The sequence below is a fragment of the Scyliorhinus torazame genome, chromosome 1 (assembly GCF_047496885.1).
Source record: "Scyliorhinus torazame isolate Kashiwa2021f chromosome 1, sScyTor2.1, whole genome shotgun sequence".
Taxonomy (NCBI): domain Eukaryota; kingdom Metazoa; phylum Chordata; class Chondrichthyes; order Carcharhiniformes; family Scyliorhinidae; genus Scyliorhinus; species Scyliorhinus torazame.
In genome coordinates, this window is record NC_092707.1 from 63,440,596 (window position 1) to 63,460,536 (window position 19,941).

The window sequence follows — 19,941 nt, forward strand, 5'->3', positions numbered from 1 at the left end:
GACAGGAGATATGCAGAGACCCCAGAGGCAGGGCTTTTAAGGGAACAACGGAGGCTACAGGCGGAGTTTGGCTTGTTAACTACAGGGAAGGCGGTGGAGCAGCTGAGGAAGGCGAGGGGGCAATATATGAATATGGAGAGAAGGCCAGCAGAATGCTTGTGCAGCAGCTCAGAAAGAGGGAGGCAGCCAGGGAGATTGGGAAAGTGAGGGACAGAGATGGGAACTTGGTCAGAGATTCAGCAGGGGTTAACAGGGTGTTCAAGGAGTTTTACAGCAGGCTGTATGAGTCGGAACCCCCAGCTGGGCCGGAGGGGATGAGGCAATTCTGGATAGGTTAAAGTTTGCATAAAGTGGAACTTGGGAGTGTCAATGAGGACAACATTGGGAAGTCATTGAAGACAACATTGGTGAAAGTAAGCCTTGGCAACAACTTGAAGTCGGTGTTAGTATTTCAGTACAACATTTAAAGCCCAGTGCATATAAATGGGGAAATAATTCAACATTGGTTTTCACTGAGGAGGAAGAGCAGGACAAATAACGAAATGGCGTATACAGGCTCAAGATAACCAAAATTTAGCCTCAGGAGGTAACGTTATCTGAGAGCTCCAACTCGATCCTATTGTCGATATAGTGTTAAAAGCTGCAATTATGTCGTCTAACCCAGTAGAGGGGGGGAGGAAATCTGAAGGAGATTCCGGCTTGTGTGCCTGTATATAGCTGAGTAGCCTTGGGCTGTCTCCATCCAGTATCATTTCTGTCTGATCTTTATCAACAGTGAATTATACCTGGACACACTTCACATTCCAAATAAAAGAGAAACATATTTTTGTTCCCCTCTCAGTACTGAGCGATGATAAAGGTTACTGTTTCTTTCTGACTGGTTTGCAAAGCGGTTTATTAGATTACAGGCAATGAGTAGATAACTACTGTTATTGCCATTATATTCTCATTTCTGCCCGGGACATTATAATTGTCTTTCATTTATGCCCCATTTGTATCTCCCAAGTGCTGAATTAGTTTGCACAGCAAATCCAAACTGAATGAAGTCAAATGCTGAATCTTATCAGGGAAACACATCCATTTATCAGCATATGTACTGTACTCAATATCAACTTAAAAGGCTCTTATAAATTTCCAAATGAAAAAGCCTGTCATTTGTAACATGATAAATTATCTAATCCCACTGTAAATGTTGCCAGAGGAATACCTTGTCATTCCCCATTTCTTCAGTGGCTGCACACTTTTCTCACAATAAGCTGCAGTTGCCAGGATAAATCCACAACTGTGAGCCCTGTAACAAGTACCGCAATTTTTATAAAAGAGTATTTTGTGTCTGTGTAAAGAATTTTGTTCCACAACCCAACATTCACTGCTTCTTCAAAATGGCGTTTTGATTTTTTTGTTTCCCCCCCCAATGATGAATGAGTCTTGTTTTCTCAAAAACTGACATAATTTGAAATTGTCCTATTTTGTCCTTTCCAGCAAAATCTGGATTTCATTTACCTCAGGAATTCCAAAGTCAAGGTCCTGAAACAGGAGGAGGAGGGGGCAGAGAGGGAGCAGTGTGACTCCCAAAAGCCCTGGTCAGAGAGCTATGTGCGAGGGCAGTGCTACTGTCTACACACCTCGGTTTCACTGGTATCGTTCCATTTTTGATGACTGAATTTTAATTGCCCAGCCCATCTCCTGTGCACTCCATTCACACTGCTGTATTCTAGCAGGCAGATGGAATCATGCCCCAGTGAGGACCCGAATTCCAGGGGAAACTGCAGTGTTCCTGCTGGATACAGATATTCATGCTATTTAGAGAAGGCTGGCAGTTACATGGTACCTCTACTTTCTAGTATATTATATAACTATATCTACTCAACGCAGCATGAACCTAATTATTTTGTTCATTAAATCCATAGAATCCCTACAGTGCAGAAGGAGACCATTCAGCCATGCGAGTCTGCACCTATCCTCTGAAAGAACACCCTATCTAGGCCCACTCCCTCGCCTAGGCCCACTCCCCCGCTTGATACCCCACCTAACCTGCAAATCTCTGGACTGTGGGAGGAAACTGGGGCACCCAGAGGAAACTCACCCTGACATGGGGAGAACGTGCAAACTCTACACAGACAGTCATTCAAGGCCAAAATTGAACCCAGGTCCCTGGCGGTGTGGGGCAGCTGTGCTAACCACTGTATTAACCACTGTGCCAACTTGCCACCAAATGAAAGCACGATGCGATGCTTTACTATGTCAAAGGCAATATAAAAATAGAAAAGTTGTTGTTGAAACAACTAATAAAGTTCAAGACACAGATTACAAGTGGTTGAATGCAAACCAGCTTTATTATCCTATATATCCAAGCCTATATTCAGCCCCATACCAAAGACAAGTATTTTCTCTTACTTATTACCACGGCAGATCATAAATAAAGGAACCCCCAATCTGTTGCCAGTTTTCAAAATAGACCTGATTCAAACTTGTAAAGCCTAATCTAACTCAAGAATCAGGATTCTGAACGCCTGGTGCCACGAAGATGTATGTGAACACATATAGATATGCTGTATTCACCGCAGCCCCGTGGCGAAATCGCGTTCGGCACGGGGGCGGAGAATCGCCATTTACGTGGAAAGCGTAGCCGGCACCGCTTCCGCGCGATTTACGTGGCACAGCTAGGGCCCATTGACAGAGGCTCCTACCCCCGCCATTCCCCGGGCAAAACTGGCTGAATTCCCGACAGCGTGGTTCCAACCACGTATTGGGCGGCTCGGATCCGCAGGGGTGCGCCATCTCGGGGGGGGGCCTAAATTATTGATGTTGGATCGCGGTCTGAGTCCGCCATTGCGCACGACGTGGCCGCTGCAGGCCATGCACGGACTCGCGACCACATGTGCGGGGGCCCGCTGAAGCCCCTGCAAGGTAGGAGAAAAGCTGTAGATGTTTCTGAGGAAAGTCAAGAGTGAAGAGTTTTTAGGCTGGCGTGGGATCATAGCCCAATTTTTGGAGAATCCAGCCCCTGGAATAGAATACCATCTAATTTCCCAGAACATAATTTTAGCTTAGAGCTTGCATTCATAAACAAACAGTCAGTAGTTACCTGGTAGCGAACAAAATATGATCAAAATTTGACCGCGATTTAACGGGGGGGGGGGAAAGAGTCCCGTTTTGGATGGGTTTAGCGGGGTGTTTCTCGGCGCCTGCAGTGCAGAGAATGACCTCGCTATCAAACGGGACTTTGTTTTCTTTTCCAGCCTCAGCGAGGAACACCCCAACGAGGCGCGCTTACCTTTATTTCCTGCACTGACAAGGTCAGCTCGTTAATACAGGAAGAGATCAGGGTGCTACCAATTTCTCAAATCTCCACTGTGGCCTCCGGACCTCCGACACAACCTGGGTCAACGAACCCTCATCACCCCGCCTCATAAGCGCAGGGCGCCCCCGGGCCCGATCGCCGGCATTGGCAACCTGCCACCTGTGCGCCTTGGCACTGCCAGCCTGGCACCCTGGCAGTGGCCCAGCCAGCATGACAGTGCCACCCAGGCATCATGACAGTGCCAAGGTGGCACTGCCAGGGTGGCAGCAGGAGTGCCAGGGCGCCACCCTGCCCAGCACCCGACCACCTGGGTGCCTCCGATAGCCTGGGAGACCACCCAAGGTGCCACGTTTGTGTGAACAAGTGCTAAACAGTGCCATAACAAGTTCTCCCAGGCATAGGCATTCAATCCCTTGGGAGATACCGGCACAGACATTTTTAAGTGAGGCTAACTGTTCCCTTAAATATGCAAATCTGGATCCAGCCTTGTGAGGGCAAGATCCAGATCGCGACGTCTCACGAGATCTTGTTAGATCTCTCGAGGTGCCCTGAGTATCGCAAATCTCACAAGAGTCCACAGCCTCATCATGTCCCGAGCTCAGGCCGCAACAGGGCCGTACGATCGCGCCTTATAAGTCTGTTTGATTTTGAAACTTAGTCACTATTTGTAATTCACCAGTTGTTCACAACACAAGAGAAGCTCAGTAAGAGAGAGAGATGCAGGCATCCAGTTTGTTCATGGACAGGCCAATGTATAAATACACAATTATAATCAGCAATGTTGCAGTATACATTTTTCAAAGAGATTGGAGTCCAAATCATTTCCAGACTGTAGCACAATCAATCACTCACGAGGCGAGATGAGATGAAGTCAATCGATGGCTTTATTACGCAGACTTGTTCCCCAGCAGCTCGGTTACAGAATGCGGCTGCTGGGAGAACCCGGGTTCTTATACTCCGCCTTACTGGGTGGAGCCAGTAGGCGGCAGATCCAATCAGGACCCAGTGTCTGTCCACCAATAGCCTCTCGGCATCACTGGGTACTGTACTACCCCTAATACATACCACCACAGAGACAACTTCATTTTCCCTCAGTTTTCCCTCAGAATTTACCATTATGAAAAAGAGAAGCTAGGGAGAACTGTTGGTCAACGCCAAATCACACATTTTAATAAATTATCCATTTCGCTCAGAACTTGATATTGTTTCTTTACAATTTATGAAATCTATAAATGTCAGATTGAAGCAGTAAGTTCTATCACAAGATTGGCCTCACTTAGATTTTTTCTCATGTGCAGCAATGCTAGACCTCCCCACATAGAGAGTGCATGGTAGACTTAGGAATGTGCCCAATATGTAAATATAAAATAGCAAAATCATGAAGTGTAACAATAACCCTCCCTCAAGATCAGAGCTAGAATTTCACATCTTTCACACATAATTCCTGAGTGTCTTCCAATTTGATCAAAGGTGGATCATTGGAACACTTGAGGAGATGAGGCCAGATTAAGTTGCTTTATTTCACAGCAAGTGAACATCGCGACCAATGGTATTGTTCAGGCTCACATGCTCCAATTAGTACAGCCGATGTTCACAGAAGATTCAAAAATAATATTGGCTCAGAACATCCAATCTCTGGGAGAGGTGGAGGGAGGTCGTACCCCAGAAGATGTACTGGAGATCCCCCAATTATGCCACCACGCAAGAGCTACGCAGCAATTGCCCAGGAAGTTTTTAAACTTCCAAGGGGAAATTACCCTACACTGGGAACCAACCAAAATTCAGATTTAAATCAGAGGGCGTGATCGACCGGGGCCTCCCCCGGGATTCCCAACAGCCATTACGCCTCAAGAGATCTAAACTGAGCCACAATGGGTGGGACCCAGTCTCGCATGGCAAAGTGAGTTGAAGAACCCACTGAGCCGTGTTGCCGCCAGATCGAACAGTCACCCGGTACCTACCGGCCTCGATGAGGAGACCCCAGCCGGACGCTGTTTAGTAGGAGCATTGACATACAGAAGAGCAAAAACATAGGGGGATCTGGATGTTCAGGTCCATAGTTCCATGAAAGTGGCAATGCAGGTGGATAAGGTGGTCCAGAGAGCATACTGCATGATTCCTTCATCGGCCCAGGGCATTGAGTACAAGGGTTGGCAGGTCATGTTACAGTTGTGTGAAACTTTAGTTCGACCACATTTGGAATATTGCCTGCAGTTCTGGTCGCCACACTACCAGAAGGATGTGGATGCTTTGGAGAGAGTGCAAAGATGGTTTACCAGGATGTTGCCTGGTCTGGAGGGTGTTAGCTATGAGGAGAGGTTGAGTAAACTCGAATTGTTTTTGCTGGAAAGACGGAGGCTGAGGTGATTCAGGCCTAAACAATTACGAGAAGTAAAGACAGGGTAAATAGTCAGAAACTTTTTCCCAGGGTGGAAGACTCTTTTACAAGGGGGCACAGGTTCAAGCTGAGGGGGAAAGTTTAGGGGAGATGTGTGGGGAAAGTTTTTCATGGAGAGGGTGGTGGGTGCCTGGAACGTGTTGCCAGTGGAGATGGTGGAGGCAGACACGATAGCAACGATGAAGATGTATTCGGATAGACACATGAATGGGCGGGAAATGGAGGGATACAGATCGTTTGGGCAACAAATAGTACGTCTAAATAAGGAATCTGGATTGGCGCAGGTTTGGTGGGCCAAAGGCCCTGTTCCTGCGCTGTAATGTTCTTTGTTGTTCTCAGTACTGGTGCTGCACAAATGAGGACCAGGCGGAACGGCACTCGGGGGGGCTGGAGGTTCTCCTGGGGGTACGGGAGTCGCGTGGAGAGGGGGGGTCAAGAGAGCTCGTTGGAGCACTTCAGTGTAGGAAATGATGCTAAGTGCGGCTTCAGGGGTTCGGGGGAGGCGGTTTCCCGTCAAACCACCAGAAAAAAAAGAATGCGGTTAGATAGCTGGATCGTTCCCGGTGCTATCCCATTAATCCCACCCAGAAAGGACTCTTTTTTTATTTAGTTAGATCACACCCTGAGACTTTGGATATTTTTGACTCTCTTTGTATTTACCACTCTATGCACGTTGTATCCCAATGCTTCACCGCCTCAGTGGGGCACCTTGTTTGAAAATACCTTCTGCATTTCAATCTTCTAAAACAGGTGAAAACAGTTGGCAGTTTACAGAAACTCTGACCGCGGGTGAACGTGCTGATATATTTCCACAACCTGAGGGAGTTTCAATGCTAGACATTACCTAGTTACTGGCCAGGACTACTCTTTCAGTTACAAATGCTTAGTGATTTCAGAGACAAGTTAACCACTTGTTTTCTTTTGTCTTGGAGGCATCAACTTCAATGTCAAAACAATTAACATTTTTATCATCCCTCATCTAAGTGTTTTCCTTAAAAAAATATTTTATGAATACATTTTGCAATGTGAAACTATTATTTTAAATGCAATGATTTTTTCCAGTTCTTCTGTGGAAAAATAGCTAAACGTTCCATAAATGTAAGAGCCATATTCATTAACACTTGGTGATAGTAAGTTACATGGAATCCACCCGAGCTTCCTCCCATTGTTCTTCACCTAACTCTTTCCACCATAACCCTTTCTTCTCTTCTCTTTCGTTTTCTTACCTGAGCAATCCTTAAAATGTACCCGAATTGGTAACGTGACGAGGCTATTGAATCTCGCGAGAGGCCTCTCGTGGGATTCGCCAAGTTCGAAACACCTCACGAGATTTAACGAGAACTCGCAAGATCGCTGGGCGAGATGCAGAGTAACATATTTGGCTCAATATGTCTGCGCCAGATTCTTCCAGGGCCGGAAACTAATGACCTCACCTGGGAGACCTCACCATAGCACCATTTAGTACTTGTTTCCACAAATGTGACCTGACGTAATGGCATCTGGGGAGGGGCAGGGCGTCTCCCAGGCCATTACAGAACCCCGAGTGGTCGGACTCTAGGCAGGGTGGTACCCTGGCATTCTCACTTGCACCCGGGCTATTTGGCAATGTTAGTCTGGCACCTTGGCACTGTCACCCAGGCACCCTGGCAGTGAGGGTTCCAGGGTGGCAGTGCCAAGGTCCCCAGGTTATCCCTGCCAGGGATCGGTCCCAAGGGGTCTTGCTCTTAAGAGGTGGGGTGAGGGGGGTGCTCGAGGACCCCTCAAGAGGTTAGTTAGGTGCAGTGGGGGGTCCAGAGGCCACAGTGGGATGGCTGAGGCAGGTCAAAAGATGAGGGCCACCTTTAAAAATGGTGCCTTGTGATGAGACCATCAATTCACACGAGACAGAGAGTTGAAGGGAACAGTGGCTTTAATCATCTAGAACAGTGCCTGCCTGCGACTGCTCTGCACTGAGAGCCGCCGACAGGACAGCTGCTCTATATACCTCCCCATCAAGGGGCAGAGCCCACAAGGGCACCAACATGACACAAGGCGGTGTAATACAATACAATGGTCCATAGGTGGAGCCCACAAGGGCAACAACATAGTACAATGCAATACAGTGGTGAATGGTTGCCATAATACGTTCACAACATTCACCCCTTGTTAAAAAATTGAAGTCCAGCGGGGGTGAAGGGCTCACAGGTTGAGTTTGTCCGGCACCCTGATCGTGCACTGCGATCGCCTGAGCTCTGGTTTCGCAGCGGGCACGGGTGTCAAACTCGTAGGTGCGGGCATAGGTGTTGAACTCATCGATGCATGGGTGTGGACTCCGGGAGTATGTCTTCTGGAGCTTCATCCCTATAGGCCGGCGATGGGGGGAGGGGGTATAGGTGGGGGTGTGGAGGCCATGTAGGGGCAGGGGCACTGTTCGGTGTCGGTTGGGGGGGTAGGAGATGGTTGCAGGGGATCCTGCGGGTGACAAGTCCCAGAGGGAGACCGTATCTTGTCAGCCATGGGGTGCGCCACGTATGCATACTGGGGGTTGGCGTGAAGGAGTTGGGTCCTCTCACCCAGGGGGTCGGACTTATGGCTCCTCACGTGTTTCCGGAGGAGTACGGGCCCCGGTGTCTTCAGCCAGGCTGGAAGTGAGACGCCGGAGGTGGATTTTGTAGGGAAAACAAATAAGCGGTCATGAGGGGTCTCGCTTCGTGGCTGTGCAAAGAAGTGACCTAATGGAGTGGAGCGCGTTGGGGAGGACCTCCTGCCAGCGGGAAACTGGGAGATTCCTAGACCGCAGGGCCAGGAGGACGGCCTTCCAGACCATCGCGTTCTCCCTCTCCCCGTTTCCCCGGGGGTTATAACTGGTAGTCCTGCTCGAGGCGATGCCCTTACCGAGCAGGTACTGACGCAGTTCGTCGCTCATAAACGAGGAGCCCCGGTCACTGTGGACGTAAGTGGGGAAACCGAACAGGGTGAAGATGCTGTGTAGGACCTTAATGACGGTGGCCGCGGTCACGTCGGGGCAAGGGATTGCAAAGGGGAAGCAGGAGTACTCGTCAACGACGTTGAGGAAATACGCATTGCGGTTGGTAGAGGGGAGGGGCCCTTTGAAGTCGATACTGAGGCGCTCGAAGGGCCGGGATGCCTTCACCAGGTGGGCCTTATCCGGTCAATAGAAGTGCGGCTTGCACTCCGCGCAGACTTGGCAGTCCCTGGTCATGGCCCTGACCTCCTCGGTGGAGTAGGGCAGGTTGCCAGCCTTGATGTAGTGGATAAGCCGGGTGACCCCGGGTGGCAGAGGTAATTGTGGATGGCCCGGAGTCGGTCATCTTGCACGCTGGTGCATGTGCCGCGGGACAGGGCATCTGGGGGCTCATTGAGCTTCCCAGGATGATACACTATATCGTAATTATAGGTGGAGAGTTTGATTCTCCACCTCAAGATCTTATCGTTCTTGATCTTGCCCCGCTGTGTATTGTCGAACATGAAGGCAACCGATCGTTGGTCGGTGACGAGGGTAAACCTCCTACCAGCGAGGTAGTGCCTCCAGTGCCGTACGGCTTCCACGGTGGCTTCAGCTTCTTTTTCGACTGAGGAGTGTCGAATCTCGGAGGCGTTGAGAGTACAGGAGAAAAATGCTACGGGCATGCCTGCCTGGTTAAGGGTGGCGGCGAGGGCGACCTCTGACACGTCGCTCTCCACCTGGAATGGGACGGACTCGTCCACCGCGCGCATCGCGGTTTTGGCAATATCTGCCTTGATGTGGCTGAAGGCCTGGCGGGCCTCAGCCACCAGTGGGAAGATGGTGCCTTTGATCAGTGGGCGGGCTATGTCGGCATAGTTGGGGACCCACTGGGCATAATAGGAAAAGAACCCGAGGCATCTTTTCAGGGCCTTGGTGCAGTGGGGGAGGGGGAGTTGCAGGAGGGGGCGCATACGGTCGGAATCGGGCCCTCGGACTCCGTTTTCCATGACATAACCGAGGATGGCTAGTTTGGTTGTGCTGAAAACGCATTTCTCCTTTTTATAAGTGAGGTTGAGGGCTTGGGCGGTTTGGAGAAACTTCTGAAGGTTGGCGTCGTGGTCCGGCTGATCGTGGCCGCAGGTGGTGACATTGTCCAAGTACGGAAATGTGGCCCACAGCCCGTACTGGTCTACCATTCGGTCCATCGTTCTTTGGAAGACCGAGACCCCGTTGGTGCTGCCAAAGAGGAGTCGGAGGAAGTGGAAGAGGCGGCCGTCTGCCTCAAAGGCCGTGTAGTGGCTGTCCTCCAGGCGGATTGGGAGCTAGTGATATGTGGACTTCAGATCTACGGTGGAGAACACCCGGTAGTGTGCAGTCTGATTCACCATGTCCGCTATCTGGGGGAGGGAGTACGCATCGAGGTGCGTATACCGGTTTATGGTTTGGCTGTAATCTACAACCATCCGGTTCTTTTCCCCGGTCCTGACGACCACCACTTGGGCTCTCCAGGGGCTGTTACTGGCCTCGATGATCCCTTCCTGCAAGAGCCGCTGGACCTCGGACTTGATAAAAGTCCTGTCCTGGATACTGTACCGCCTGCTCCTGGTGGCGACGGGTTTACAGTCAGCGGTTAAATTCGCGAATAGCGGGGGAGGGTCGACCTTCAGGGACGTGAGGCTACAAACGGTGAGGGGGGGTAGGGGCCCGACGAACTTTAGGGTCAGGCTCCTGAGGTTGCACTGGAAGTCCAGTCCCAACAGAAGAGGAGCGCAGAGATCGGGGAGTACATATAGTTTAAAGTTTGCGTATTCGACGCCCTGTATCGCGAGGCTCGCGACAGTGTACCCCCGGATCTGCACTGAGTGCGATCCGGAAGCGAGGGAGATTGTTTGAAATGCGGGGGAGATTTGGAGAGAACAGCGCCTTACCGTGTCTGTGTGTACGAAGCTCTCCGTGCTCCCGGAGTCAAACAGGCAGGGCGTTTCGTGCCCATTGACCTGGACGGTCATCATGGAGTTCCTGAGAAGCTTTGGGCGTGACTGGTCGAGGGTGACCGCGCCGAGTTGCAGGAAGCCGGCGTGGTCAGAGGTGGTGGGGTGGTCCCAAGATGGCTAACCCCGCCGGTCGCACGTGTCGGGCGGCGTTGAAGATGGCCAAGATGGCGGCCCCCATGAGTCGCAATGGCGGCCCGTGGGAGATGGTGGCCAAGGTGGCGGCCAAGATGGCGGCCCCCGTGAGTCGCACGTGTTGTGTAGAGTCGAAGATGGCTGCCCCCACCGACAACACGAGGCGAGTGACGTGTCCAAAGGGGGCGGAGCTGGCAGGCACGCAGCCACGCTGCGGGGTCTGCGGGCCTGTGAGTCTGAGAGTCGGGCCTGTGATTTGGAGGACTTGGACCTGGCCAGGCAAGCTTTGGCAAAGTGTCCTTTCTTGCCGCAGTCGCTACAGCTCGTGTTCCAAGCCGGGCAACGCTGCCTGGGGTGCTGGTTCTGGCCGCAAAAGTAGCAGGGCAGCCCCCGGGTTGGGCGGGTAGCCGCGCGGCACAGGCCTGGGGTACCCTCTGGTCGGGTGTCCACGAGGGGGTCACGTGGTCGGAGGGGAAAGCGTTGAGGCTCTGAAATGCTACTTCTAAGGAGATGGCTAGTTTTACCGTCTCTTCTAGGTCAAGGGCGCCCTTTTCGAGCAGGCGCTGTCTGACGTAGTTGGACCGGACTCCAGCCACGTAGGCGTCCCGGATGGCGAGTTCCATGTGTTGCGAGGCCGTGACGGCCTTGTAGTTGCAGCTTCGTGCGAGGACGTTCAGGTCGCGTAGGTATTCCTCCATCGATTCCCTGGGGCGTTGGCGGCAAGTGGTGAGAAGATGCCGCGCGAACACTTCGTTCACCGGCCTCACGTATTGTCGCTTCAGGATCGCGAGCGCGTCTGCGTATGTGGTCGCTTCCTCGATTTGCGCGGAGATTCGATGGCTCACCCGGGCGTGGAGGAGGCTGAGCTTCTGTTCGTCGGTGACGGAGGGCGAGGAGGAGGCGGCGAGGTAGGCCTCGAAACATCGGAGCCAGTGCGAAAGAATCCCTTTGGCTTCCGCGGCCTGTGGGTCGAGTTCCAGTCGGTCAGGTTTGAGGGCTGCTTCCATCGTGATGTTGTAGTTGATTAATTTGATGCAACCATCAATTCACATGAGACAGAGAGTTGAAGGGAACAGTGGCTTTAATCAACTAGAACAGAGCCTGCCTGCGACTGCTCTGCACTGAGAGCCGCCTACAGGGCAGCTGCTCTATATACCTCCCCTCAAGGGGGCGGAGCCAGGGGCAGAGCCCACAAGGGCACCAACATGATACAAGCGGTGTAATACAATACAATGGTCCATAGGTGGAGCCCACAAGGGCAACAACATAGTACAATGCAATACAGTGGTGAATGGTTGCCATAATGCGTTCACCACACCTTGATCCATGAATACTCTGAGCTGAGCTCTTCTGTGCAGGAAATGAGATAAGTGCAGCCTCAACGGGGCTTTCCTCTGCAAGGCCAAATAAAAGGCAAATTCCCGTTAAATAGCGATGTCATTCTCAGCACTGCAGTGCCGAAAAACACCCCGTTAAACATGTCCAAATCGGGACTCTGTTTTTGTCTCATTAAATCGCGCCCATTATTACCTGGGTACAGATATTTCTTCTAAGTTCCCTACTTAATTTCTTGATGACTCTCTTATATTAATATCCTCTCATTCTTCCACAAGTGGAAACATTTCAGGTGCAATCAACCGGCCACGCTGCGCCCAAAAAACAGTGTATCGCGGCGCAACATGGCCGGTAAATGATGGGAGACCCCGCTCCCAGGATCTTTCCAGCTTTCCACGCCGCGCAAGATCTAACGCGATCCCGCAGTACATCGCACTGTGAAGTCCGGCCATTATGGGTGGGATCACTTTCTGGCAAATCTGCATGTTAGAACGAGAAAGCTAGTCTCACTCTAATAGACAGCTAGTTTCACTCTAATATGCAGTTCCCTGAGATAAACAAGGCATTGGGATCTATCCCCTTCGTCATGGAGACCTTGGACCAGCATCGTTCAGTATTGGTCCCCACAAACAGGGACCAGACGGAACGGCACTCGTGGGGGTCTCCCACGGGATTGGAGGCTCCCAGGTGCATGCCCTCTTGGCAGGGTGGTACACTGGTGCTGATGGTGCCACCTTGGGTGCAAGTCTGGCATTGCCAAGGTGCCCAGGTGGCACTGCCAGGGTGCCAAGCTGGCATTTCTGCTCAGCAATGATTGGGCCGGGGGTTCCCTGCGCAGGTGTGGGTGTGGGTGGGGGCCTGGGGACCCCCTTACATTGAGTTGGGGATCAAGAGATCAGGACACCATTTCTAAATGGCGTCCCAATCTCTCCCTACATTGAGGAGTTTCGGCAAGTGGGGCTCCTCACTGCTGGAAAAGGGACTAAGTGCGGCCTCAGCCGCGCATTCCCCGCTGAGACCCCTTATCTAACCGGAGCCACGTTAGATAGCATTGTGTTGCTTGACGCTGCGAGCAGCAGGAAACATATGGCTAAACACTCTCTCTGTGGGACATAGTTCCGTTCACACCCTTCATCTGGGCCAATGCTATCCGAACCTGTCACAATTTTAAAGATCTCTATTAGATCACACCTCAGCCTTAACTTTTTAAGAGAAAAGTAATACAGGCTCTGCGCCCTTTCCTGATCTTACATTGCTGGTAACATCCTTGTAAGTCCTCTTTGGACCCTCTCCTGGGCCTCTATATCCTTTTTATAATATGGTAACCAGAAATATACATAGCACTCCAAGTTTTATCTAACCAAGGTTCAAGCAAAGCTAGGCATAACTTCTCAACTTATAATTTAGAAGTAAACCCAAGAGCAGGGTTTTGCACATTTTGCCACACCTTGGGCGGGATTCTCTCATTCCACGGCAGAGTGTCCACGCCGTCGTAAACACCGTCGCGTTTTACGATGGCGTGAACAGGTCGCTCCCAGGACTAATTCTGGCCCCTACAGGGGGCCAGCACGGCACTGGAGCGGTTCGCGCTGCTTCAGCTGCTGATCCCGGCGTGAACTGGGCGCCGTGGGATCCGCGCATGTGCAGTGGCGCCAGCGCCTACACGCACATGCGCAGTGGCTTCCTTCAACGCGCCGGCCCTGACGCAACCGGCGCAGGACTACAGGGGCCGGTGCGTAGGAAATGAGTCCCCCAGCCAGAGAGGCCAGCCCGCCAATCGGTGGGCCCCGATCGCGGACCAGGCCACATCGGAGGACCCCCCTGGGGTCGGAGCCCCCCTCCCCCTCGCCCCCTATCCCATTCCCCCCCCCCCCCCCACAGGCCACCACCCGACCCTTCCATGCTGAGTTCCCGCCGGCTGAGAGCAGATGTGGACGGCGCCGGCGGGACTCAACGTTTCCACGACGGCCGCTCGGCCCATCCCGGCCCGAGAATTGGCGGGCCAGCCAGCCGCGTAGAGCGGACCGCGACCTGCGCTGCATCACCCACGCCGGCGCCAATGGCGCCGATCTGCAGAGAATCGCCTGCCGGCGTCAGGACGGCATGGCCCGGTCACGGGGATCCTCCGGCCTGGCCCAGGGCCGAGAGAATCTCGTCCCTTGTCTTGCACTTTCCACTTTCCTCCTTAGCAGTGTGTCAAAGTTTCTCATTTTTAATAACCAACATGACCAGGGAAAAGAAGACATGGAGTATTTTCTCTTTGCCTTCGTTGTGTTTAAACGAATCACAAATTTTCTTCCGGAAGGATCCCCCACCTGTAAGTAGCTGTCGTCTCTGGAGGGTTCTGTTTCTCTACCACCATCACAGCTGGAGTACTGTGTGCTGTTCTGGTAGTCACACTATAGGAAGAATGTGATTGCACTGGAGAGGGTGCAGAGGAGGTTCACCAGGATGTTGCCTGGGATGGAGCGTTTCAGCTATGAAGAGAGGCTAGCTAGGCTGGGGTTGTTTTCCTTACAGCAGAGAAGGCTGAGCGGGGACCTGATCGATGAGCCAAAGTTAAGAGGAACATAGAGAGCGTCGGGACTCAATAAAGTGCAGGGACAATGATCTCCCGAGGTCTCAAGCCACCCTGCTACCCTTCATTTATAAGACTCTCAAAATGAACGTTCACGCATTGTTCGTTTTTCAAAGGAGCCTTGTTAAACTGCATCCCCTTTTTCATGACGTGTTGATCCCACTGCTCCTCCACCTCATTATTTTTCAAACAATGTGTGACCTCTTTATTTTCTGCATCAAATTATAATACCTCGCACTTATCTACATTGAAATTAATTCACTAATTATACGTCCCATTCTGCAAGTTTATTAATGCATTCTTGATAAATAAATGTGGAATTACAATGACTCAGAATTCTGCTATCACATGAGGAGAGCAGTTAAAATCATCACATTGCAACAAACATTTGAAGATTACTGAACACCATTAAAATGCGATTATTTTACTTTGAAATAATCTCCTTTCTTAAGCTAAAAATGCTTGCTTATCAGAACTTGCTTATCAGAGCCCATTTTATGTTGATCTATCAGAATCAGCCTCCAATTATAAAAAGGTTCAGTTGTCAAAGTAAGAGAGAAATAGGAAATTATCATAGTGTTTACAAGTCACAATATACAAGAGATCCTCTACATGTACCTCTGATGCTGAGTGTTCACAATCAGCCAAGCTCTGGTAGACAAAAAACTTTATACAGGTGGGGTCATTTCAGCTACTTCAGTATTGAAAAGAGTGAGGTCCACGTAGAGTGGAGATCAATTCATGATTTCACTCAACATCAATGTGACACTTCAGGAGCATGTCTGTGGTTACAGCCAGCAAGCAATCAATACAACTGAAAATGCTTTCAGTCGGTAGTCTTGGTGTTATTTCTCCCAAACTATTGCCAATGGCATTTCTGACTGGATAAACCTTAATTTTAACCTAACCTGCCCAAATTCAATGGAGTGTAAAAACAGTTTGTAAATTGGTCATCTGGTCAGGGATATAAATTCTGTCTGAAGCTGCTATTTATTTCCAATGTAAATAGTTTATATAACAACCAGACGCCGGTGTTTTCTTCAATAAAAACAGAAAATGCTGGATAAACTCAGCAGGTCTGGAGCTTCTGACCTGCAAAGTTTATCCAGCATTTTCTGTCTGAGAGTTCCAGCATCTGCTTTAATGTGTCAGATTGGATATCATCAGATTGTTGAAAACCATGGCAGTGATATTCCGCTTTCCAGTGGCCTAGATACTGGATAAGTGCAGCAGGTCCAAAGTGTACTGCGCCAGTCCTGAGTTGATTATGCCTTATTTTGATGGCTCAAATTATTGGAATGGTCTGATCGTAGATCTGGTTCATGGCAGAGTCTATAAAAAAAGAATTAGGAATACAGAGACCTCCAGGTCTGGGCTTAGGGTTAGTCTTAGGGCTTTCCAGCTCTTGCTAAGAATGGCCCGCGGGAAGATTGGAAGAAAAAGGAGGGTTTTACTTTGAGGCATCCTCTGCTTTGTTGCACAGCGTCCTCAGACCTGAAAACAATCCAGGTGCAAGGCCCAAAGTGAACTTCTTTAGGCACTTCAGGAAAATGGTGAGGGAATGACTTGGAGTACAGGGAATGCTTTGTGTAAATTGTGCAAGTGCTCCACACTCTCTTTCTTGGTGGTAGCACTGGAAATTGCCTGGGTGAGAAAATGCAAAGGAATTCTGAACCCCTTAAATGATGAGGTCTGTTCCAGAAACACATATATAGACAAATTCAAAGATGTTTGGCATCTTTGAATTTGTCTATATATGTGTTTCTGGAACAGACCTCTGCATTCACCTGAGGAAGGAGCAGCGCTCCGAAAGCTAGTGACATCGAAACAAACCTGTTGGACTTTAACCTGGTGTTCTAAGACTTCGTACTGTGCTCACCCCAGTCCAACGCCGGCATCTCCACATCATCCCTTAAATGATGGCAGTCATTAGGAGAGACTTTGAAGGTTGGTTATGCATGGTTACCACACTTCTTAATAACTGCCTGAGTGAAGTACTGCTGCCAATTACAGCTCGTAGACTGGCCACCCCAATGAAACATTGTGTCTGTGCCTACCTCCGCCCTCATTTGCCGCAATAAATTTCTTCTGGTGAGGTCAATACTTATCTCCATGTGCTATGTAGTGATGCTCCTCATCGGAATGAAGGTGAATTTCATAAAGGAAGGGAGGCCTCAAAATCAGCTGACAATTGTAATGATGGATATCCTGCCACGCGCTTGTCCACAGTACGTACCATCGGTCAGAGTTTGAATCTCAGCCTTCATCCTACATGGCAATTCACCAAACATGTCCTGGTACTGGGCAAATGAGGGAAGAATTCAGCCGCTATTGCAATATTGCTCGTTAGCCACAAGCCATCAATAGCATTATTGGAGGTGGATCAGGTTAGGCGCTCATCATAGAAACATGAATAGGCTAGTCAGTCATTTGACACTCATCTCTCTCTCAGTCAATCAGGTCATGACTTCAAATCCTTTTCTGATCCGACAAGTTTCAAAATAAGTTCTTAACACCTCACCTTTTCACAAGGCGATTCCAAATTAACACCATTCTCAGATTCTGCTCACTATTTTTTTTTTAAGTAACTTCTCAGTCACATTCTTTCTTTTAATATAAATTTAGAATACCCAATTCATTTTTTCCAATTAAGGGGCAATTTAAAGTGGTCAATCCACCTAGCGTGTACATCTTTGGGTTGTGGGGGCGAAACCCACGCAAACACAGGGAGAATGTGCAAACTCCACCCGGACAGTGACCCAGAGCCAGGATTAAACCTGGGACCTCAGCGCCGTGAGTGCTACTCACTGCGCCACGGTGCTACCCCTCAGTCACATTCTTAAAGCACCAGTCCGAGCATTTGTTGCGAGAACCATGTAAAATTACTGATAATACCACATATATTGAAATATATTTCCTGTACAGTGCATCAACAGAATCTTTGTCAATAAAGGCTGCGCAAAGCAGTGGAGTGCTCTATTCACAATGTATAAATCTTGCAATTTTTATGATTTAACATAATACAGTGAGAGATGAAGCCAGTGTACAAAGCGTGCAGAGTCAGGCAAACATGCCACTGAATTATATATAAGTTACCCAGGAATTTAAAAAAAAAATAATTAAAAATGTTCCCTGCTGGCTTGTCATAACACTCATAAGAAAATCTTGTTTGCTACTTAAAACTACCACACAAATCTCCTTTGATAACAGGGCTGGTATTTTTAAAAGCTGCCTGCAAAACGCTTTGGGTGATATGATTAAAGCCTTCACTTCTGCACATGTGTTGCAAATCAAGGAAATTACACCTGTCACAGTAGCTTAACATTATTAACACTATTTTTTTTGATCTAGGTGGGTTATTCAAAGACACGACAAATAAAGTTAATTAACACTGTGCCCTGTAACTCAAGTAACAAAATTTTTAAGTTAAAATTTAAGACTACAGAATTAAAGAGGGAAGGATTTAACTACAAATTATGACCAGATTTGCACTAGACTGGAAGCACAGACCGGCACATCTATACGTTATGCTAAACTTCAAAAGAATTTGGTGGAGGTCTGTTAACCAAGCCTAACAGCTGAAATACTTCAACTGCAGGCCATACATTACCGAAGTGTTGCATCACACAGTCCAGAACGGAGCCAGTACTACTGCAAACTCACAGAAAGCAGGACATGAAACTTGTGTTCTTCAATGTGAGGGCTGCCGGTACAGTGGAACGGAACTCTGCTCTTGCACGAGGCTTCAGCATCAAGCACTACTTAGTCAGATACATCACAAGTTGGAAACACTGCAACTCCTCATATTCAAACGCCACTGTATCCCACAACCACTACCTTAAAAGAAAGACCTTTTCTGTTTCAGTCATTTGACCGGGTGAGTGAGTCATAATTCCCAGTATCCATCGTGATTTCTTTCCTGGGTGAGGTCTGCCAGATAGTGTTGAATTTTAGGCAGCTTTGTGCTATAGACTTGTTGCCATAAAGTACATCCCATTAATCATTCTGATTCTGCTTCGAACATTTACAGCAGAGGCTGCCTACGAGTCTGAGATGGGTTTAAAGTCCAGTGAAAGAGCAGTGTTCAGACTCGTTGCGCCACCCAATTGCTTTACATCAGGGCAGCTAACTGATGTTGGTATTGAATAATATGCCCAAATGAAAGCAGAATTATTTAGAAAATGTTGAAGAACATGGGACAACAGGATTACGCACTTTAATTCAGATTTTCCGCTGTCATTTTAATTCTTCACTCCACTCCCACTTTGCTGATCTCTCTATCCTTGGTCTTCTACTGTTCCTATGATGTTCAGCTCAGTGAACAGCACCTCATCTTCCAATTACTGGCAGGTACTTTCCAGCCTTCCGGAGTCAACAATCTCAGATTGTAACCTCTGCTTCCATTCTTTTTGTTCCTGGGTAGCAACTACTGGTGATGATATTGTTTTATCCATTTACACTTCCTCCAGACGCATCTTCTGTTTCTTGTCTCAGCACCACTGCTCTTTTGCCTTGGATCAACATCCTTTTTGTCATTCAGTCTCTGCCTTCACAAACCTGCCCTTCTCATCCTCCTTTTCCCTGCCTCTGTAAATATATTACATCTCTAACATTTCCTTGTTCTAATAAAGGATTGTTGACTTGAATTATTCTGTTTCTCACTCCACAGAGACTGCCAGACCGGCTAAGGTTTTCCAGCATTTCCTATTTTATTTGCATAAAAACACGAGCTTATGTCAAATATCCACTGAAAAGATCCCAAATAAAGTACTGGTTCTGGTACACAACATGCAGTAAAATAGAATGACCTTGATACATACAACTGTCACTTGGCGTCATGTAGTTATGTAATACAATCAAAGTTACTCATGATCTCCTACCTGCTACTTGAAGCACCAGGTCTCTTCCGGCAAGCAACCGTTGCGATGGAGTGTTTCCCACCATTTCCCATCTCCTGTTTAACCTCCCACAAGCTTGGAATGCTGGGCTTTACATCGACAATGTTCACGCCTTTTTTTGCTTTTGCCCTGTTGCCAAAACATATGAACAAAACCACAAATTAGTAAGCATTATGTAATGAGAATCTGAAACAATAGAATGTGCTGAAATATTCATAGAATTTACAGTGCAGAAGTAGGCCATTCGGCCCATCGAGTCTGCACCGGCTCTTGGAAAGAGCACCCTACCCAAGCCCACACCACACTATCCCGGTTAGCGCAATTGCTTCACAGCTCCAGGGTCCCAGGTTCGATT

The 19,941-nt window shown here is 49.0% G+C and overlaps 1 protein-coding gene across 1 annotated transcript in view; it reads right to left on the minus strand.

The window, feature by feature from the left end:
• The window catches only part of LOC140408502 (transmembrane protein 132C-like), a 1,621,914-nt gene that overhangs the window by 906,649 nt on the left and 695,324 nt on the right, over positions 1 to 19,941 (minus strand). Inside the window, exon 3 of the mRNA XM_072495783.1 lies at positions 19,569 to 19,715. Within this exon, the coding sequence (XP_072351884.1) occupies positions 19,569 to 19,715 (147 nt within the window). The remainder of the gene's footprint in view (positions 1 to 19,568; positions 19,716 to 19,941) is intronic.